Below are 19,971 nucleotides of genomic sequence, written 5' to 3' on the forward strand. Positions count from 1 at the left end.
AATTTACTTGTTCTATATGGTAATATACCTGTTTTTATGCCTCCGCCGATGAAGTCTCTGGAGGCATTATGTTTTCAGGTTGTCCGTCCGTCCGTCCGTGATAGGTTTCTGTTACCGCGGGAACTTGAGAACAGCTGAAGGGATCTAAGTCAAACTTGGTGCAAGTATGTATAATGAGGTAAAGATGAACCGATTAGATTTTGTGGTCAAGAGGTCAAAGGTCAAATATCAGATGTCCCGTCAGGTAAAAATTCTGTTACCGAGCTAACTTGTGAACAAATCGTGGGATTTTCACTAAATTTTGGTATAATTATATATTATGATGAAAAGATAAGCTTATTTGATTTTGGGGTCAAGAGGTCAAAGGTTAGAGGTCATGTTAAGTTACAATTATTTAGTTACCACGATAACCTAAGAACGGCTGAAGGGATCTTAGTCAAACTTGGTGCAGGTATGTATAATGAGGTAAAGATGAACTGATTAGATGTTGGGGTCATGAGGTCAAACGCCAAAGGTCAGAGGTCATTTTAAGTAAAAAAATTATGTTGCCATGCCAACTTGTGAACAAGTGTTGGGATTTTGAGGAAATTTGGCATAAGTATATATGACGTAAAGATGAACTGATTGGATTATGGCATCAAGATGTCAATGGTCAGAGGTCATGTCAGGTAAAAATGTGATAACTTGAGAACAGCTGAATGGATTCAAATCAAACTTGGTACAAGTATGTATAATGTAATAATGTGGGCGGAGGCATATCGGTCGACGTTGTGACGTCGAAGAGTGTTGTTCTCGTCTTCCCTTTAATTTTTTTCTCTTCCTCTCCACATGCAAATTTCAACACTACTGCACATCGTTCTCTGATTCAACGGCATGGCTTCTTCCTCTATAAATATTGGAGTTGGTACGGATGAACTCACATGCACTGTGTGCCTCGACCTCTTAACCGAGCCTGTAGCACTGGCATGCGGCCACTCGTTTTGTCATTTATGTGTTGAGAAATATTGGGAAACCGGGAAAGTTGGAGAATTTTCTTGTCCAAATTGCCGTGAGGTTTTTCTTCAAAAGCCAAAACTCAAAAAGAATGTGATGCTTGCCAGATTGGTAGAACAGGTGAAGATGAGACAGAGAGAACTCGGATCGAGGGTTGACGCGCAAGAGAGTGGAATTCACTGTGATTCGTGTAAAAGAGAGGCGGTCAAGCTGTGTGTCCCGTGTCAGATCCTATGTTGTGAGAAGCACGTGAAGCCTCATCAACAGAAAAGACACAAACTGGTCGAGCCGGGAAAAGACGTGGGAGAACTGAGATGCTCCGAGCACAAAAATGCAATTCAACTCTACTGTATCGATGATGGGAAATTGATGTGCCCGATGTGCATGGATGGACAACATGAGGACCACGAAGTTGTTGCTGTGGAGATTGCTTATACTGAACTCAAGGTAAGTCGAGAAATGAATCGAGTTTGTGTTTTTACAATATTTTTCATGACTCCAGTATTGTTAATTTTAATTTCGATTAAATCATTTTCACATTTAGTTGTTGCTTGAGGATTTGGATGCGACAAGGTGGCATGGGGGGGGGGGGGGGGGAGATGGGCGGTTGGTTGTAGTAAAATACACCAGCTGATTTAGGGTTATAAAACTTTTGTTTTCCAAGGTAAGTCAAAATAATTAAATATTTTAAGGGAATGAGTCTTCACCTGACGGACCTAACCGGTCTTGCTGAAGATAAAATCCGCAGGAGTGTCTTTCTTTCTGAAGTGTATTTCTGTGAATACTTTCTGAAGGCACTGAATGTTTTATCGGTGATTGCAGAACCAATAATTATAATTATAATTATAGAATTATAATTGATATTGACCAGTGGGCTAATGTGCTGTTACGTTCTACCCATTATAATCGATTCTTCACACAAAGTATTGGTTTTAGCTTTTGTCTGTTGCAACTCTAAAGCTAAAGAAGAGATGATAATGATCAATTTTGATTTAAAAAATCACAATCTGTACTGTGCTTTATCACAAATATAATTGAAATCATTTTGTGCAGCATGTGCCTTCTCGTTTCACCGCAAAGGTGTAACAATTCACCTGTACTGGGCCTTCTTTATTCTTTACAGAGCATTTTGACTGCAGAGTCTCTTAAAGTATCAAAGTCAAGGCAGCATGTTCAGTTACAACTCGATCAGCTGCAACAGGAGCTGAAGGATACACAGGTATGAAACACCAAGGAGGTGAAGCACCAAGGCCACCTTTGCCCATTTCAAACCTGCCACCCAACCACCTTGGCAATTTTATTCCATTACCATTAAGATCCAATTTTTTTCTTCTCAAATGAATAGAGATGTGAAAGTTCTCTTCTGAAAATGCTTTGTTACCTCCGCCACCAAAGGTGGATGGAGGTTCTGTTTTCACCCCTGTCTGTCTGTCTTTGTCCGTTTGTTTGTGAACAAAATATATGAAAAAGATGTGGACGGATTCGGCCGAAATTTGGCAGAGATGTAGCATATATGACAAGGGCGAAATGATTAGATTTTGGTGAAGATCCGGATTCGTATCCAGTTACCAGAATTTATTAAGTGATTCTTCACCATTGGGAGATAGGACCAAAAACGATACATAGCAGGATATCTCAAAAAGTTGTGGACGGATTTGGACGAAACCTGGTGGACCGGTTGGGTGTCTGACAATGACAAACAGATTCGATTTTGGTGAAGATCTGAATATGGATTCAGATATGAGAATTATTTAATTTTTAAGTGATTCTTCACCATTTGGACATAGAGCCAAAAACGATAAATAGCAGGATATCTCAAAGTTATGGATGGATTCGGATGAAACTTGTTCGACAGGTTGTGTGTGTGACAAGGAAGAATCGATTCAATTTTAGTTGAAGATCCAGATCCAGCTAGTATAATTTTTAAAGTGATTCTTCACCATTGAGTGAAACGGCCAACCAGGTGGAGGTATGCTCGCTACTGAGTGCCGTTCTAGTAGTTGATGTTTAAATATGTTCATTGACGAGTGACATTCAATAATTTAATTACTTAATTATTTATTTACTTGTGGCTCGTGTAGGAGCTAGAGCACAGACCAGAACCACCCACCACCTTTCGAGGCCATTTTTCGAGGCCATTTTGCCTGCAGAGCAGGGGTTGGCCTTTTTTGGGCACCATGGTCCCCTTTTTGAAGCAATGTTTTATGGCCGTATGCCCTTCCTGTCGCCAACCCTGTTGGTCACCTTTTGCGACACGCAGGGAATTACCAGTGAACTGGTACTCAATTTGCCGACCTCGGAAGGATGACAGGCTGAGTCAACCCCCTTGGCGTTAATTCAGCGATCGACCGGGATTCGAACCCAGGATCCTAGGATCCCAAGCCTGCACCCTAACCGCTAAGCCAACACCAGGCTAGAACACAGACCAGGACATAAATGAACTGTAGGAAGGAGAGAAGTGGTGAACACACCAAAAGCATAGTGGATGGACAAAAAAGAGTGGTGCTCAGAGGAATAAGGGTGATGGAGAAGAATGAGAGCAAGGTGAAGACACAGAGGGTGAAGAAGATGGATACAGCCACAAATTCTCATTCACAGAAGTAGAAGGAAAAACTGGAAACCCAGAAATAGGTCAACGGGTGGAGGGTTGATTGAGGAGTATAAAATATAATGGGTGTGGAATGGGGAATCATCTGAGATGAAAAAAAGAAGGAATGAATGGGTGGAAATGAGCAGAATGGTTGAGTCTGAATTTGGGAATTTCACCAGAAGGCGGTTACTGACATACCAGGTGCACCCTGCAGAAATCCCAGGAAGGAGGTGCTAGAAGACAGACTACCGACCTGTCTACAATTTGAAAGAGATAAGCCCAGAGACTCACCTTCATCGCAGGAGATACCAATGATTTTGACAGCCTTGGCTTTCACGGCATCAAGCTGAGGCAGGGGAGATCAGTACTTCATCAAGCTGTGGATGAAGGCCTTGTAGGTAGATGAAAGTTCAGGTGTGCCAAGAAGGACTTTGCATGATGGAGGATGCCCAGTTGCCGAATGGCTTTGGAGACCAACTTAAATTTGTGGTTTGGCGAAGAAAGATTATAGTCAATAGTAGGCCCAATAGTTTGAGTGACTTAACCAATTCAAGAGGATTGTTCAGGAAGTGGACGGGAGGGTTTTCCAGACGGTCTTTTCAGAGAGACAAGGTGAGTGTGAGATTTGTCAGTATTGAAAGACATGTTCCATGTGTTTGACCAGCATGGGCGGACTGGCCAAAGGGCATTTGGGCAATTCCCGGTGGGCTGGGACTGCTGGGTAAAAAATGGGCCGCTGGGCTGGATAAAAAAACTGCTGAAAATGTTTTTATCACGGCGTCCATCCCTGGGGATTCCCCGCTAAATATCAAAAGTTCAAAAGGTCGCCCCTGATGCCTCATTCTAATTACTAGCAACGGTACCCACCCAGTAACACGTACCAGAGAAAACAAATCGTTTGCGCAATGGGCTCTCCAATATTCGATGTGTTCGCGGTTTGAATTACGTAACATAACGTTTGTGACGATGTTTGTGACTTTTGTGTTCACGGTAGTGTCTGATGTGACGATGTGAACGTAATTTCGTAATGTTTTTCGTTTTTATTTTCGTAATCGTTTAATGAGCGCAAGAATAATGTTTAATGATCATTAGATGAATGAATGAATGAATGAATGTTATGAATAATGCCATGGCGTTGCCTTGGCAGCAGTGACAATATAAAAATGTTTGCCATGAACTTCAAAGAGAGAAAAGGAACTTTTATCAGCAATGTCGTGTATCCTGAAGTTCTGAGCTGAAGAAGAGGATCGCTTCAACAAAATCATTCAATTTTTTTTTCCTAAAGAAAAGCATACAGTTGATATCACTAATCACGATTTGAAACACGATGGAATAATATTTATCGATATGAACAGTGATGTGGTTTTTTTTAATTGAAATTCTAAAATTACTGTTAAGATTTTGATGATTTGCGTGTGATATTTAACAGATGTTAAAATAAATAGCGCCTCCTAATTGAAGCCCCGCCCATAGGGCGGGTACCGTTGCTCGTCATATATAATGGCGACACAACAATTTTTACCGCTTTGCTTTGAAGAACGGGAATGAAGGGGGAGGAGCATGTTAATATGTCTGGTTGAAGGCTGGTGGCTGTGAGGTGAGGGGGTTTTAAGCCAGATTTTAGTCTTACAGCCGCCATGTTGGTGCTCACTGTCACTGTCACTGCGATGCGAAGCGAAAGATACCTCGGAGCTGTTACATTCACAATCGCTATGTCGTATGTACTACCCGATACGTGTTTCCTTCATTGTAAAAACTACCAAATCAACAGTAAAAAGGATTTTGAGCCGATAGGCCAAGTAAGTTTAGATAGGTCTACTGACTACTGATCTAGTATTGATAACAATGTCGCGAACTGACTTACGATGCTAAAAAAAAATTTCAGCATCTGCATCTGTAACCAACAATTAATAAAGAAAACCAGAAGAGAAGAAAACGAGGTGCTGAGAAGGAACGTGATCGAAAGAAAAAGAAACTGTCAGATAGTACTTCAAAGTGCAGAAACCTTTTGGATCTGTTCAATAGTACTAATACTGGGCCTGGTGAAGTCGGTGAACACGGGGATAATGATACTGAATCGGTAGCTGGACCATCAGCAGCTGAATTTGATAGATGATCAATTGGCAGCTGAATCAGTAGTTGACCAATTGGCAGCTGAATCGGCAGAATTGGTGCAAATTGGTGAACACGAACAGGTGCGGTCAGCTGAGAGAGATGTACCTGCTGCAGCTGCTATACTTGCAGAGGAGGGATACCCCTCGATTAACTACTTTAAGAAACTATGTAGAGATGAAGATTGTTTGCTGTTTTGGAATTACCACCCTAATCAAAAAACTGACAACTGAGTAGTCAAGAGGTGTTTCATGCGAAAAGATGGTACAAACAGATGGTGGTTGTCATACAACAAGGGGAGTTGGACTGGACACGAGGCAGAGCGGACGCCATTTGGAAGAGCTGAGAGGACTCAGTCGTAATAGGGTGAGCCTGAGTGAGTATATCAAGACAAGAACAAGATCTAGAAGGAGGTATGTACGGTGCGATTCATATAATATATTGTTTAGTTATCGTCGATGAGGAATTTGGGGTCGGAATGGGTGGTCGGCCTGGGTGACTTGGTCTCGACTAGATGCTAGGCCGCACCTCATTTTGTTAAATAAAGTGGTCACAAAATATTTTTTGATGGTTTTAATGCTTATCATTAGATGCATAACGTTCGTAGTGAGGTATAGATATTTGGATTGACATCGGATGGCATGGGATTTGGGATTTAGGAACTCCGGGGTTTTTTCATTAGGAATATATGCGATTTGCTCTTGGAGGCCCTCGAGAGTGAACGGGGACTCGGATCTTAATTCTGTTTTCAGATTTTGCAGTCGCTAGATTAGCTTAACACTCAATAGAACGGGACCCGCGAAATTTCGGGGATTTTTGGTGGAATTACCTCGGGGTAAAGTTACATAGGAAAGCCCGATGTTAAATTTTCGTTGCCGAAGGACTTTATTTTTTGCGAAATTCATCCTGACTTCGCCTCTAGGAGGATACAGGGGTATCTGTGGGTAACGGGAACCTTTATTTGGCGAAATTCGGACTGATATTGACCGAGTTATTCAAAATATTAACTTATATCAAATAAATCTTTTGAGGTGAAAGCGCGATGACGTCACCACGTCACGCGGCACGAATGCGCACCGGTATCGTTGGAGGTATTGACTTATATAGGGTAGGTTTTCTAAGGCTTATATCAGAATATTAACTTTTATCAAATGGGTCTTTTGAGGTGAAAGTGTGATGACGTCACCACGTCACGCGGCACGAATGCGCGCCTGTGTCGTTGGAGGTACTGACTTCTATAGGGAGGCCCCATCACCCTGCCATCACCCTCCCATCACCCTCCCATCACCGCCCCATCAGCCTGCCCCATCACCCTGCCCCATCACCCTCCCCCATCACCCTCCCCCATCACCCTCCCCCATCACCCTGCCATCACCCTCCCGTCACCCTTCCATCACCCTGCAATCACCCTCCCATCACCCTTTATTGGACCATTTGACTTCTATAGGGTTGGTTTTCTAAGGCTTATATCAAAAGATTAACTTATATCAAATAAGTCTTTTAAGGTGGAAACGCGATGACGTCACCGTGTCACGCGGCACGAATGATTCCATTGTGCACGCTTTCGTTTTATTTCCAAATTAAAATCTGTTTTCACTTTTGCCGTAAAAATGACATCAGTGCAGCGAGTGTGGTATCTTATTTGGTGAAATTCGGTCGATTTGAAGTGGTGAAAATAAAATGCCATCACCCTGCCATCACCCTCCCATCACCCTCCCATCACCCTTTATTGGACCATTTGACTTCTATAGGGTTGGTTTTCTAAGGCTTATATCAAAATATCAATTTATATCGAATAAATCTTTTAAGGTGAAAGCGCGATGACGTCACCACGTCACGCGGCACGAATGCGCGCCTGTGTCGTTGGAGGTATTGACTTATATAGGGTTAGTTTTCTAAGGCTGTAGGCCGCACCTCATTTTGTCGAATAAAGTGGTATTCGGGTGGTTCCGGTATTTGGGACCGCAGGGACGGAAAGTGCAGGTACGGGGTGCTTGGCACTCCCCAGCCGGCCCGCTCTGAAGGTTCGGATCGGGACACCGGGATTCATTCCGGTCGCCCGGTCGGCCCGGAGGTGGGGGTGCGGGGCCTGTCACGGAACGTCAAAACAAACGGCCTGCCGGGGCCGCCCAAAAGTCGGGCGTGAGGGGCGCGTCCACTAATGGAACGCCTCTCGCTTCCCAGATCGAGGGCCACGTGGTCAGGAGAACCTCGTCCCTTCTGGTTGCCCTGCCGTCCCACCGGGAGCGCTGGCAGGGTGTACTTCAAACTAAGCTTAAGTGTCAAGTGTTAAGTTCCTCCTTGCCCTCGCAAGGGAAAGGCTAGGGTCAAGCTCTTCCAAATTTCCAAACACTAGAAATCGGACGTCTCAAATTAATTAATCATTTGTTAATACATCTCAGTCGCCCGCGACCTCTCTAGCGCGGGAGTCGAACCAGTTCATTTCCGGGCGACCGGGCCGAGTATCGGCCCGGCCGTGGCCGAAGCCGTTGATTCCGCCGTAGCACGCTAACGCGTAGGCTCGCGCGGCCCCGGTCTGCCGGGGCTCCGCGGGTGTCCTACCGTGCCTGGCGCCGCTATTCTCTCGACTTCCGGGAGTAGGTGCCGGTGCCCGGGGACGGATCTCGCTGTCTAAACATGGTAGCGCTAGGCCAGTGGGACCGCCGGGACCCACGTGCACTCGCAAGTTGTTCTGCGCGTGGCCGGCAGTATCAGACTGGGGCGCCCAAATGCGCCACGCGCCCAAACGCTCCCCGGCTAAAGTTCATCCTGATGCACCCACGTTGTGCGGACAAACCCCACCGAGTCGAGGGCCACGCGGTCAGGAGAACCTCGTCCCTTCTGGTCACACTGTGCCTATCGGCCGGCCTCGAAGACCGAAAAAGTGACTATGTCACCCTAAACCAACGTGGGCGCACTCCGAGCTGACTATGTCACTCCGAGCTCTATCGTTGGAGGTATTGACTTGTATAGGGTTGGTTTTCTAAGGCTTATATCAAAATATTAACTTATATCAAATGGGTCTTTTGAGGTGAAAGTGTGATGACGTCACCACGTCACGCGGCACGAATGCGCGCCTGTGTCGTTGGAGGTACTGACTTCTATAGGGTTGGTTTTCTAAGGCTTATATCAAAATAAGTCTTTTAAGGTGGAAACGCGATGACGTCACCGCGTCACGCGGCACGAATGATTCCATTGTGCACGCTTTCGTTTTATTTCCAAATTAAAATCTGTTTTCACTTTTGCCGTAAAAATGACATCAGTGCAGCGAGTGTGGTATCTTATTTGGTGAAATTCGGTCGATTTGAAGTGGTGAAAATAAAATGTGATCGTGGAAAATCGTAGCGAGGGGCCATTTTGAATCGGTTTTCGATTATTGCACCGGATTATTGCACCCTCCCATCACCCTCCCCCATCACCCTCCCATCACCCTGCCCCATCACCATCATTTTTAGGGTGACACCGTCACAATTTCGGTCTTCGAGGCCGGCCGATAGGCACAGTGTGACCGGAAGGGACGAGGTTCTCCTGACCACGTGGCCTTTGACTTGGTTTGTCCGCACAATGTGGGCGCTTTCAGGATGAACTTTAGCCGGGGAGCGTTTGGGCGCCACAGTCTGATACTGCCGCCCACGCGCAGAACAACTTGTGAGTGCACGTGGGTCCCGGCGGACCCACTGGCCTAGCGCTACCATGTTTAGACAGCGAACTCCGTCCCCGGGCACCGGCACCTACTCCCGGAAGTTTGAGAGATCGGCAGTGCCGGGCACGGTAGGACACCCGCGGAGCCCCGGCGGACCGGGGATGCGCGAGCCTACACGTTAGCGTGCTACGGCGGAATCAACGGCTTCGGCCACGGCCGGGCCGATACTCGGCCCGGTCGCCCGGAAATGAGCTGGTTCGACGCCCGCGCTGGAGGTCGCGAGCGACTGAGATGTATTAACAAATGATTAATTAATTCGAGACGTCCGATTTCTAGTGTTTGGAAATTTGGAAGAGCTTGACCCTAGCCTTTCCCTTGCGAGGGCAAGGAGGAACTTAACACTTGACACTTAAGCTTAGTTTGAAGTACACCCTGCCAGCGCTCCCGGTGGGACGGCAGGGCAACCAGAAGGGACGAGGTTCTCCTGACCACGTGGCCCTCGATCTGGGAAGCGAGAGGCGTTCCATTAGTGGACGCGCCCCTCACGCCCGACTTTTGGGCGGCCCCGGCAGGCCGTTTGTTTTGACGTTCCGTGACAGGCCCCGCACCCCCACCTCCGGGCCGACCGGAATGAATCCCGGTGTCCCGATCCGAACCTTCAGAGCGGGCCGGCTGGGGAGTGCCAAGCACCCCGTACCTGCACTTTCCGTCCCTGCGGTCCCAAATACCGGAACCACCCGAATACCACTTTATTCGACAAAATGAGGTGCGGCCTACAGCCTTAGAAAACTAACCCTATATAAGTCAATACCTCCAACGACACAGGCGCGCATTCGTGCCGCGTGACGTGGTGACGTCATCGCGCTTTCACCTTAAAATATTTATTTGATATAAATTGATATTTTGATATAAGCCTTAGAAAACCAACCCTACAGAAGTCAAATGGTCCAATAAAGGGTGATGGGAGGGTGATGGGAGGGTGATGGGAGGGTGATGGCAGGGTGATGGCAGGGTGATGGCAGGGTGATGGCAGGGTGATGGCAGGGTGATGGCAGGGTGATGGCAGGGTGATGGGGAGGGTGATGGCAGGGTGATGGGAGGGTGATGGGAGGGTGATGGGGGAGGGTGATGGGAGAGGGTGATGGGAGAGGGTGATGGGAGGGTGCAATAATCCGGTGCAATAATCGGAAACCGATTCAAAATGGCCCCTCGCTACGATTTTCCACGATCACATTTTATTTTCACCACTTCAAATCGACCGAATTTCACCAAATAAGATACCACACTCGCTGCACTGATGTCATTTTTACGGCAAAAGTGAAAACAGATTTTAATTTGGAAATAAAACGAAAGCGTGCACAATGGAATCATTCGTGCCGCGTGACGCGGTGACGTCATCGCGTTTCCACCTTAAAAGACTTATTTTGATATAAGCCTTAGAAAACCAACCCTATAGAAGTCAGTACCTCCAACGACACAGGCGCGCATTCGTGCCGCGTGACGTGGTGACGTCATCGCGCTTTCACCTCAAAAGATTTATTTGATATAAGTTAATATTTTGAATAACTCGGTCAATACCAGTCCGAATTTCGCCAAATAAAGGTTCCCGTTATCCACAGATACCCCTGTATCCTCCTAGAGGTGAAGTCAGGATGAATTTCGCAAAAAATAAAGTCCTTCGGCAACGAAAATTTAGCATGGGGTTTTCCTATGTAAATTTACCCTGAAGTAATTTTACCGAAAATCCTGGAAATTTCGCGGGGCCAGTTTCTGTCGAGTGTTAAGACGTACTAGCGACTGCGAAATCCGGAATCAGAATTAAAATCCGAGCCTCCGTTAGCTCTAAGGGCCCCCCAAAACAAATCGCATATATTCCTAATGAAAAAAACTTCGAAGCTCCTAAATCCCGAATCTCAGACCATCCGATGTCAATCCATATATCCACACCTCGCTACGAACGTTATGCATCTAATGATAAGCATGAGAACCATCAAAAAATATTTTAAAACCACTTTATTGGACAAAATGAGGTGCGGCCTAGCATCTAGTCGAGACCAAGTCACCCAGGCTGACCACCCATTCCGACCCCAAATTCCTCATCGACGATAACTAAACAATATATTGTATGAATCGCACCGTACATACCTCCTTCTAGATCTTGTTCTTGTCTTGATATACTCACTAACGCTCACCCTATCACGACTGAGTCCTCTCAGCTCTTCCAAATGGCGTCCGCTCCGCCTCGTGTCCAGTCCAACTCCGAGCTCCAGTGTCAAGTGACTTGTGATTGTCAAGTGTGCTTGTGATTGTCAAAAACTCAGTGTGCTTGGCGTTTTCCAGCACCTCAGACTGGTCCACTTTCATCGAGGGAATGACTGACTGGCGACATGTACATACAAGTGTTGAAGAACATGAACGCTCTTCTTTTCATTTGAGATGCTCTACAGCATACCTGGTAGATCGACAACAGTCCAGCGTTTCTCACCTGCTCGCACGTAGCCATCATGATGAGGTTAGAAAGAGACAAGTGGTGGAAAGAGTTGTGGATGTGGTCAAACTCATTGGTAAGAGGGGACTGAGCTACAGCGGAAGTAATGAAGAAGCAGCATACACACTTGACAATGACGAGATCGACCATGGTACATTTCTGGAAGTTGTAAAACTACTTCGCAAGTATGATTCCTGCACAGCCGATCATCTCTCTCACGTTGTCCAGAACAGCAAGAAGCAACATGAGAAGGCAAAGAGTTCACGAGGTTGAGGCTCCTTGGTAAATTTGCTGTCTAAAACTACAGTGAATTATGTTATCACAGTTATCCGGAATAAGATACATCAGTGGATTTCTGAAGAAGTAACAGACATGTTTGCTGTGGAAATTGATACCACTCAAGACATCTCAACACAAGACCAGTGTTCTGTTGTTCTTAGATATGTTGATAGCACTGGCACTATCCAAGAAAGATTAGTGAGTGTGGTGAAATGTGAGGAATCTACTGGCGAAGCTTTTGTGCAACTTGTTTCTGAAGTCTTGTTAGGACTGAATCTTGGCCTCAAGAACTGTGTTGGAAACTCAACTGATGGAGCAGCAAACATGCAGGGGTGCTACAAAGGCTTCAGTACTCTGCTATCAAAGGAAGCTCCAATGCAGATCCATGTTTGGTGCCATGCACATGTGTTAAATCTCGTTGTGACCGAAGCTACAAGTGTCGTGGTGACTAGCACATCACTGTTCTCACTACTGAATGACATTGCAGTATTCTTTCGGGAATCTTATCAGCGAATGAACATCTGGAGCCGACACTCCACTACTGTGAAACGAATGGGAACTATCGGAGAAACTAGATGGTGGTCAAAGGATGCCGCCTTGAAGAAGGTTTTTGGTTCATTCAACAACCCAACTGGAGCGCTTTTCATGGAAGTTATCACCACTCAATGTCATACTAGTTGCTGACCAGATCCAAGCAGCTGTTAAGGCCAAGGTGAAGGGATACATTGCCAGTCTCCTGCAGTTTGAAACAATTCTGACTGCACAAGTATATTTGCAAGTATTCTCCCGCACAACAGCGCTCTCCAAGTATCTACAAACTGTGCAATTGGATCTGCTGACCGTGCACCGGATGGTTGATGAATTGCTAGAGAATATGCAGATGCTACGGGATGACTTCCAAGCTCGTCATGATGCAGCTGCAAAGTTTGTTCAATGGGCTAATGACCAGCTGGATGAAATGGATGTAAATCTTGTTATGGAAGAGTCCCTTCCTATAAAACGGCAAAGACAGCACAAACGTATTGATGGCGAACTGTCCATAGATGAGGCTGCATCACCTTCTGACCCAGTAAATAAGTATCGCATTGAAGTGTACAACCGAATAGTGGACACTATTGTGAGCAGGAAGCATGGAAGCATGGAAGACGTTTCAGGAACTGAGTGGCGTGCTGACGAGGAGGGGAGTGTCGTTGAAGCTGAAGGGAAAGGTGTATGCTGCATGTGTGAGAAGTGTTATGATTTATGGGAGCGAGACATGGGTAATGAACGTAGAGCAGCAACGAAGGCTGGAAAGGGTGGAAATGCGAATGGTTCGGTGGATGTGTGGAGTATCGTTGAGAGAGAGGAAGCCAAATGATGAATTGCGAAAGATGATGGGAATAGAGCCTGTGATGGATGCTGTGAAGAGAAACAGTTTGAGATAGTTTGGTCATGTGTTGAGGAAGGATGAAAGTGACTGGTTGAGAAGAGTGATGGAAATGAATGTGGAAGGAAGTAGAGGACGGGGAAGACCGAGAAAGACTTGGCTAAAGATGGTCGAAGAAGAAATGCGGGCCAGGGGGTTAACAAGGGGAGATGCAGAAAATAGGGCAAAATGGAGAACATTGTCATGGGGACCGCAAGGCTAACCCCCGCTCTTGCAGGGAAAATGGCCTTTTAAAATGCCTGTTGTTGTTTTATTGTGAGCAGCATTGAGCAGCAGTTTGACAAATCAGCAACATCAACATTATATGCTGATCTCTCACTTCTTCACCCAAGGAACTTTGATCAAGTGCCATCGGGAGCTATGGAAGAGCTGCACAAACATTTGCTGAGATTTGATGATGGTGTCACTGCGGAACAACTACGAAAAGAACTGCGAAGCCTTGGAGAACAATGGTCAACACTGAAACAATCAGTAGCAGATGCTTATGCAGTGCAGGAGGACAGTGAGTCTGAACAGGACAGGAAGACTCTGCCAAGTACATGTAAGTCATGTAAAGCCTGTCCTCTCTGCTGCTACAAGGTGCTCCTCAAGTTGAACCTCTTCACTGATGCCGACAAGAGCATTGGGCTTGCCTACAAGCTGCTGCTGATGCTGCCTGTGTCACAAGTGGCATGTGAACGGTCTTTCTCTGCTTTGAAGAGAATCAAAAGCCGTCTGCGAAGTACAATGACACAAGAACATCTTGAGGCGTTCATGTTGATGTCTGTGGAAAAATGGATCCTGGCCAAACTTGAAACTAAGGATATCATTGATGGTGTGGCTGCCAGAAGCAGAAAACTGCGTAGGCACCGACTCTCTTAGACATGACATGTGCTTGTGTTACTGAAAATAAATGTAATTTTTAGTGGTTTTTATTTAGGTTTTTTTTTTTTCAAGCATTTCGTCTATTTTCTCAGATAAGCAACATATAAATGAATAATGGGCCGACCTAGGTGAAGGATGCCCGGGCCGGTTTTAAGACCCAGTCCGCTACTGTTGACCAGTTTGTGATTCTATCAAGGTCTGAAGTGAGGGAAGAGCCTGCTATTTGTCTATTGCACTCCTTTTTCTTTTTGTGTTGTTGTTGTTGTTGTTGTTGTTGTTGTTGTTGTTGTTGTTGTTGTATATAAGATCGAGGCTCGTGTAAGAGCTAACATTGATCACAAAAACACAAACTGACACATAAAACATATGATTAAAGGGAGCAAGCGAACAAGATGGAGAGCAGGTACATCGGGAGAACGGTATAAAGCAAATGAACACTACCAGGAATTTCAGGAATGAAGTCGGAGATTGAAAGAGGTGGATTTGTGCTGTTTTAACGGGGTTAGAAAAGATCAAGGTTTTGGATGGGGGAAGATAAGAGATGGTGGTGAACGGCTGTTTTAAAGTTTTTATAGTTTTTGGCCATATATGTCAATGGTGTATATTAGTTTTTGGCTCCTTGTTCATTTTTACATTTTCCCTCGAAGTTTATTCTTAACTTTTGACTAAAATCAAACAATAATTCCTCCCAGCACGTAGGCAAAGGGACTAAAGACCGGTTGGAGGCGAAGCGACGGGTGTTGTACCAATATGTGGATGAAGCTGTGGATATTTTGAAGAGTCAGGTGCAAACAATGGAAAAGAGGAAGATTTTTCTGCTTGAGAAGCAGATCGAGAAGGTGCAACAAAAGATGGCGTATTTCACTGAACCAGAATCCTCACTGCAAACAGCACTGCAGGAGCTGGGGGTCTTTTCCTTTCTGGGGGTGAGTTTTCAAATGTTGTAATGTTTAATTGAAAAGGTTCAAGAAAGCTGTATCAAGTCTGTTTAATCCTGTACGTTCATGCGTTGAGAGCCTCTTGCAGGTGAATGTCGAGGATAATGCTTTGTACAGTGAATTTAAGGTAAAGTGTACTTTCTAATGCTTAGAAAAGAAGGATCAGGAAGGTACATACATGCATGTTGTGTATGTATCGTGTGTAAATCAGAGCAGGCTTTTTATTATTATGGCATAACATTCATGTGGCTACAGAACTTAATAAATGGTGTGGTTTATCCAGTGCTAAGCGGTTAAAGTGTTATGTTGAAGGAGCTGGGGCTCCCACGTCGATCGGAAGAATGGACGCGACAAAAAGCTGGAATTCATCCGAGTTGCTTTAATCAAATCAAACACTCAGGCACTCTGAAAACCCGTTTATCCGGCAGCAATATATATACCAATTATCCCGGAGCGTTTGCCCAGGCCCGGCGCCAGGGGGCGTGGCCCAGCGTCCTGGCTGCGGCCTGGCAAGTTGAGGGCGAGCCCGGCATGGTGATCGCTCCGCGTCCTTGATAGGTGCAAGGCGATTGTGAAAACCCAGCGGCAGCCGCTACACACGTCCCCCCAGAATCGACTTGCACCGGCAGGGTCAATTTGAGGGGGGTCCTGATGACCCGGCCGAAGCGACCCCTGGCGGGTCGTGGGAGGGGGTCCGGTGAGGTGGTGGGCGGTCGAGTGGGGGGCACCGTGGACGGGGGGCGGCCTCGCCGCGGCGGAAGGGCCACCCGTGGTGGGTGGTCGACGTCCACGTGCGCCGGCTTGAGGCGGTCCACCGCAATCCGGTCCGACCTGCCGCCGATGTCGATGACGAACGACTTGTCGTCCCGTCGCAGCACCCGGAAGGGCCCGTCGTACGGCGGCTGGAGTGGCCACCGATGTGCGTCGTGACGCACAAAAACATACTCCGCTGTGCGGAGTGCTGGGGGGACGTAGGACTGGGGGTCACCATGGCGCGATGTTGGCACGGGGGCAAACCGTCGGGCGGCCTCCTGGAGGTCCGAGCGCTGGTGAGCTGCGGACCAGGGACTGGTAGCGTCGGGCACGAATTCGCCCGGGACGCGTAGCGCCTGGCCATAGACAAGCTCGGCGGTGGATGCCTGGAGGTCCTCCTTGGGGGCCGTGCGAAGGCCCAAAAGGACCCACGGCAGCCGGTCGGCCCAACCGCCGTCTTGAAGGCCGGCCATGAGCGCGGCCTTCATGGAGCGGTGGAATCGCTCGCACAACCCGTTTGCTTGGGGGTGGTAGGCCGTAGTACGGTGGAGCTTGACCCCCAGGTTGCGGGCGACCGCGCCCCACAGCTCGGAGGTGAACTGTGGTCCGCGGTCTGACGAGATGTCCGCCGGTGCGCCGAAGCGGGCGACCCAGGTGGCGATGAAAGCCTGCGCCACGTCGGCGGTGGTGGTGGAGACGAGGGGAACGGCCTCCGGCCACCTGGTGGTCCTGTCCACCATGGTGAGCAGGTGTGTGAACCCCCGTGACGGGGGGAGGGGGCCCACCAGATCCACGTTGACGTGGTCGAAACGTCGTTCGGGCACGGTGAAAGGTGCCAGCGGGGCCTGGGTGTGTCGGTGGACCTTGGCCCATTGGCAGGCCGTGCAGGTGCTGGTCCAATCGCGGACGTCCCGACGAAGGCCGTGCCAGACGAAACGCGCCGACACCAGCTTCTGGGAAGCTTTCCGGCCCGGGTGGGAAAGGCCGTGGAGGGAGGCGAAGATGCGGCGTTGCCAGGTGACGGGCACGATGGGGCGAGGCTGGCCTTGGGAGACGTCGCAGAGCAGGACAGTGTCCGCGCAGGGGATGTCGGCCAGGCGGAGGCCCGTGTCCGCCGCCCGGAGGGCTTGCACCGTGGTGTCGGTGGCTTGGTCCGCCGCCATAAGCGCAAAATCCACGCCCAGGTGGACCGCGTTCGCGCTGGCCCGGGAAAGACAGTCGGCCACGGCGTTGTTTTTGCCGGCGACGTGCCGGATGTCCGTGGTAAACTCCGACACGGCGGAGAGGTGGCGCTGTTGGCGGGCCGACCATGGCTCCGTGACCTTGGCCATGGCGTAAACCAACGGCTTGTGGTCGACGAACGCCGTGAAAGGTCGGCCCTCCAGGAGGTGGCGGAAATGGCGGACGGCCAGGTGTAGACCGAGGAGCTCCCGGTCAAACGTGCTGTATTTGAGCTCGTTCGGCCGGAGCTGCCGGCTGAAAAAAGCGAGTGGCTGCCAAACCCCGTTCACCCATTGCTCATGTACGGCGCCCACCGCGTAGTCGGAGGCATCCGTGGTGAGGGCGATGGGAGCGTTGAGCACCGGGTGAGCGAGCAGTGTTGCGTCGGCGAGGGCCCGCTTTGAGCGTTGGAAGGCCGCGTCCATTGCTGCGGACCAGGCGATGTCGTGCTTGGCCGGCTTGCCCCGGAGGGCTTCGTAGAGGGGCCGCATGAGTTGAGCAGCGCAGGGCACGAAGCGGTGATAAAAATTCACCATTCCCAGGAATTCCTGCAGGGCCTTTATGGTGCGGGGACGCGGGAACGTGGTGATGGCCTCGACCTTGGTTGGCAGCGGCACGGCCCCGTTCTTGGTGATGTGGTGGCCCAAAAAATCAACGGCCGTCGTGCCGAAGTGGCATTTGGCCGGGTTGACGATGAGGCCGTGCTCGCTGAGGCGCCCGAACAGTGTTCGGAGGTGGAGGAGGTGCTCGGCCCGGGACGTGCTGGCGACGAGGATGTCGTCCAGGTAAACGAAAAGGAACGGCAGGTCACGCAGCACGCCGTCCATCAAGCGCTGGAACGCCTGAGCCGCGTTCTTGAGACCAAACGGCATCCGCAAGAATTCGAATAAGCCGAACGGCGTGATGACTGCCGTTTTAGGGACGTCGGCCGCCCTGACAGGTACCTGGTGATATCCCCGTATGAGATCAATTTTCGAAAAAATGACCCATCCCGCCAGACGGGCGGAGAAGTCTTGGATATGCGGGATCGGGTACCTGTCGGGGGTGGTAGCGTCATTGAGACGGCGGTAGTCGCCACACGGGCGCCATCCACCCCCCGGCTTTGGCACGATGTGCAGTGGCGAGGCCCACGCGCTATCGGAGCGCCGCACGATGCCGAGGTGCTCCAACGCGTCGAATTCGGCCTTCGCTACGGCGAGCTTGGCTGGGTCGAGGCGGCGGGCCCTGGCGTAGACCGGCGGGCCCGTGGTTGGTATGTGGTGCTCGATCCCATGCCGTACTGCGACGGCCGAAAACGTCGGCCGCGTGAGGGCCGGGAACTCCGTGAGCAGGCGAGCAAACTCGTTCGCCGCCGGGACGGTGCATGCCAGCTCGGTCGGCGCGGAGCTGCTCAATGTGCATACCAGGGAGCTGAAGGTTTCAGCGTTGATTAAACGACGCCGTTGGACGTCCACCAGCAGTCCGTGTGCGCAGAGGAAGTCGGCGCCTAGCAGAGCCATGGGCACGTTTGCGGTTACAAACGTCCAAGCAAAGCGTTGGCCGCCGAAGCAGAGGGTGACGTTGCGCGGGCCGAAGGTGCGGATGGTCGATCCGTTGGCCGCAACCAAGGAGGGGCCGCAAACCGCGGATTGCCTGTCCTGGTCAGAGGCGGGTATGACGCTCAGTTGGGCGCCGGTGTCGCACAGGAAACGCCGTCCGGACGCTTTATCCGTGATGAACAGTAAGTTGCCCGTGTGGCCGGCGCTCATGGCTGGTAATGAACGCCGGCCCGGCCGTTTCCCGGCCTGCCGAAGGTGCACGGGGGTCGGCATGTCCGGGCCTTCTGTCCGAACCTGGCATGATAGTAACACCACGCTTGGTCAGGTGGAGGCCCCGGTCGTCGTGCTGGAGGTGGTCGGCTCGGTGTAGCGGCCGCCAATTGCGTCGGCAGTTCGGCAGTCGACCGTGCCGGGTGCTCGGGCGCCATGGGTGTTGCGTCGGACGGCGGTGGGTCCCATGTCGCCGCTGCGATGCGCTGTCCTGCGGCGGAGATCTTGTCGGCTTCTCTGGCAAGGGCCCGGGGATCTGTGATCGTCGTGCTTGCCAGGGCGAGGCGTACCGGGTTAGGCAGCTGACGGAGGAACAGCTCCCGGAACAGGAATGCCGGAGAGTGCTCGCCGAGCAGTGAAAGCATGTAGTCCATTCGCTCGGAAGGGCGCGTGTCGCCGAGCTCAGGCAGTTCGAGCAGGCGCCGTGCGCGTTCCGCCGATGGGAGGGCGAAAGCATCGAGGAGAAGCTTCTTAATCGCGCCGTATTTGTCAGCGGCTGGCGGGCTCTCGAGGAGGCTCAGGGCGCGGGCCGCGGTAGCCGAACCGAGCGCAGCTACCACATGGTGGAAGCGGGTGTCGTCGGCCATGATGCCTCGCAGGGCGAACAGGGACTCCGCCTGTGCGAACCAAACCGCCGCGTGAGCCTCCCAGAAGGTAGGCAGTTTAAGGGCGACTGCCGTGTCCATGTCGATAGGTCACCAATGAAGGAGCTGGGGCTCCCACGTCGATCGGAAGAATGGACGCGACAAAAAGCTGGAATTCATCCGAGTTGCTTTAATCAAATCAAACACTCAGGCACTCTGAAAACCCGTTTATCCGGCAGCAATATATATACCAATTATCCCGGAGCGTTTGC

At 49.6% G+C, this 19,971-nt stretch overlaps 1 protein-coding gene across 2 annotated transcripts in view; it reads left to right on the forward strand.

Annotated features, from left to right (window-relative positions):
- Positions 1-831: 831 nt before the first annotated feature.
- LOC137415395 (E3 ubiquitin/ISG15 ligase TRIM25) overlaps positions 832-19,971 on the forward strand; it is a 57,804-nt gene continuing 38,664 nt past the window's right edge. For both annotated transcript variants that reach the window (XR_013621896.1, XM_068100989.2), the window contains exons 1-3: positions 832-1,440; positions 2,117-2,212; positions 15,088-15,321. Coding sequence is in view for 1 of the 2 variants with exons in the window: in XM_068100989.2 (XP_067957090.2) it covers positions 874-1,440; positions 2,117-2,212; positions 15,088-15,321 (897 nt within the window). In the remaining variant the exon portion in view is untranslated. The remainder of the gene's footprint in view (positions 1,441-2,116; positions 2,213-15,087; positions 15,322-19,971) is intronic.

Source organism: Myxine glutinosa, chromosome 1 (assembly GCF_964187855.1).
Source record: "Myxine glutinosa chromosome 1, kmMyxGlut1.1, whole genome shotgun sequence".
NCBI lineage: Eukaryota > Metazoa > Chordata > Myxini > Myxiniformes > Myxinidae > Myxine > Myxine glutinosa.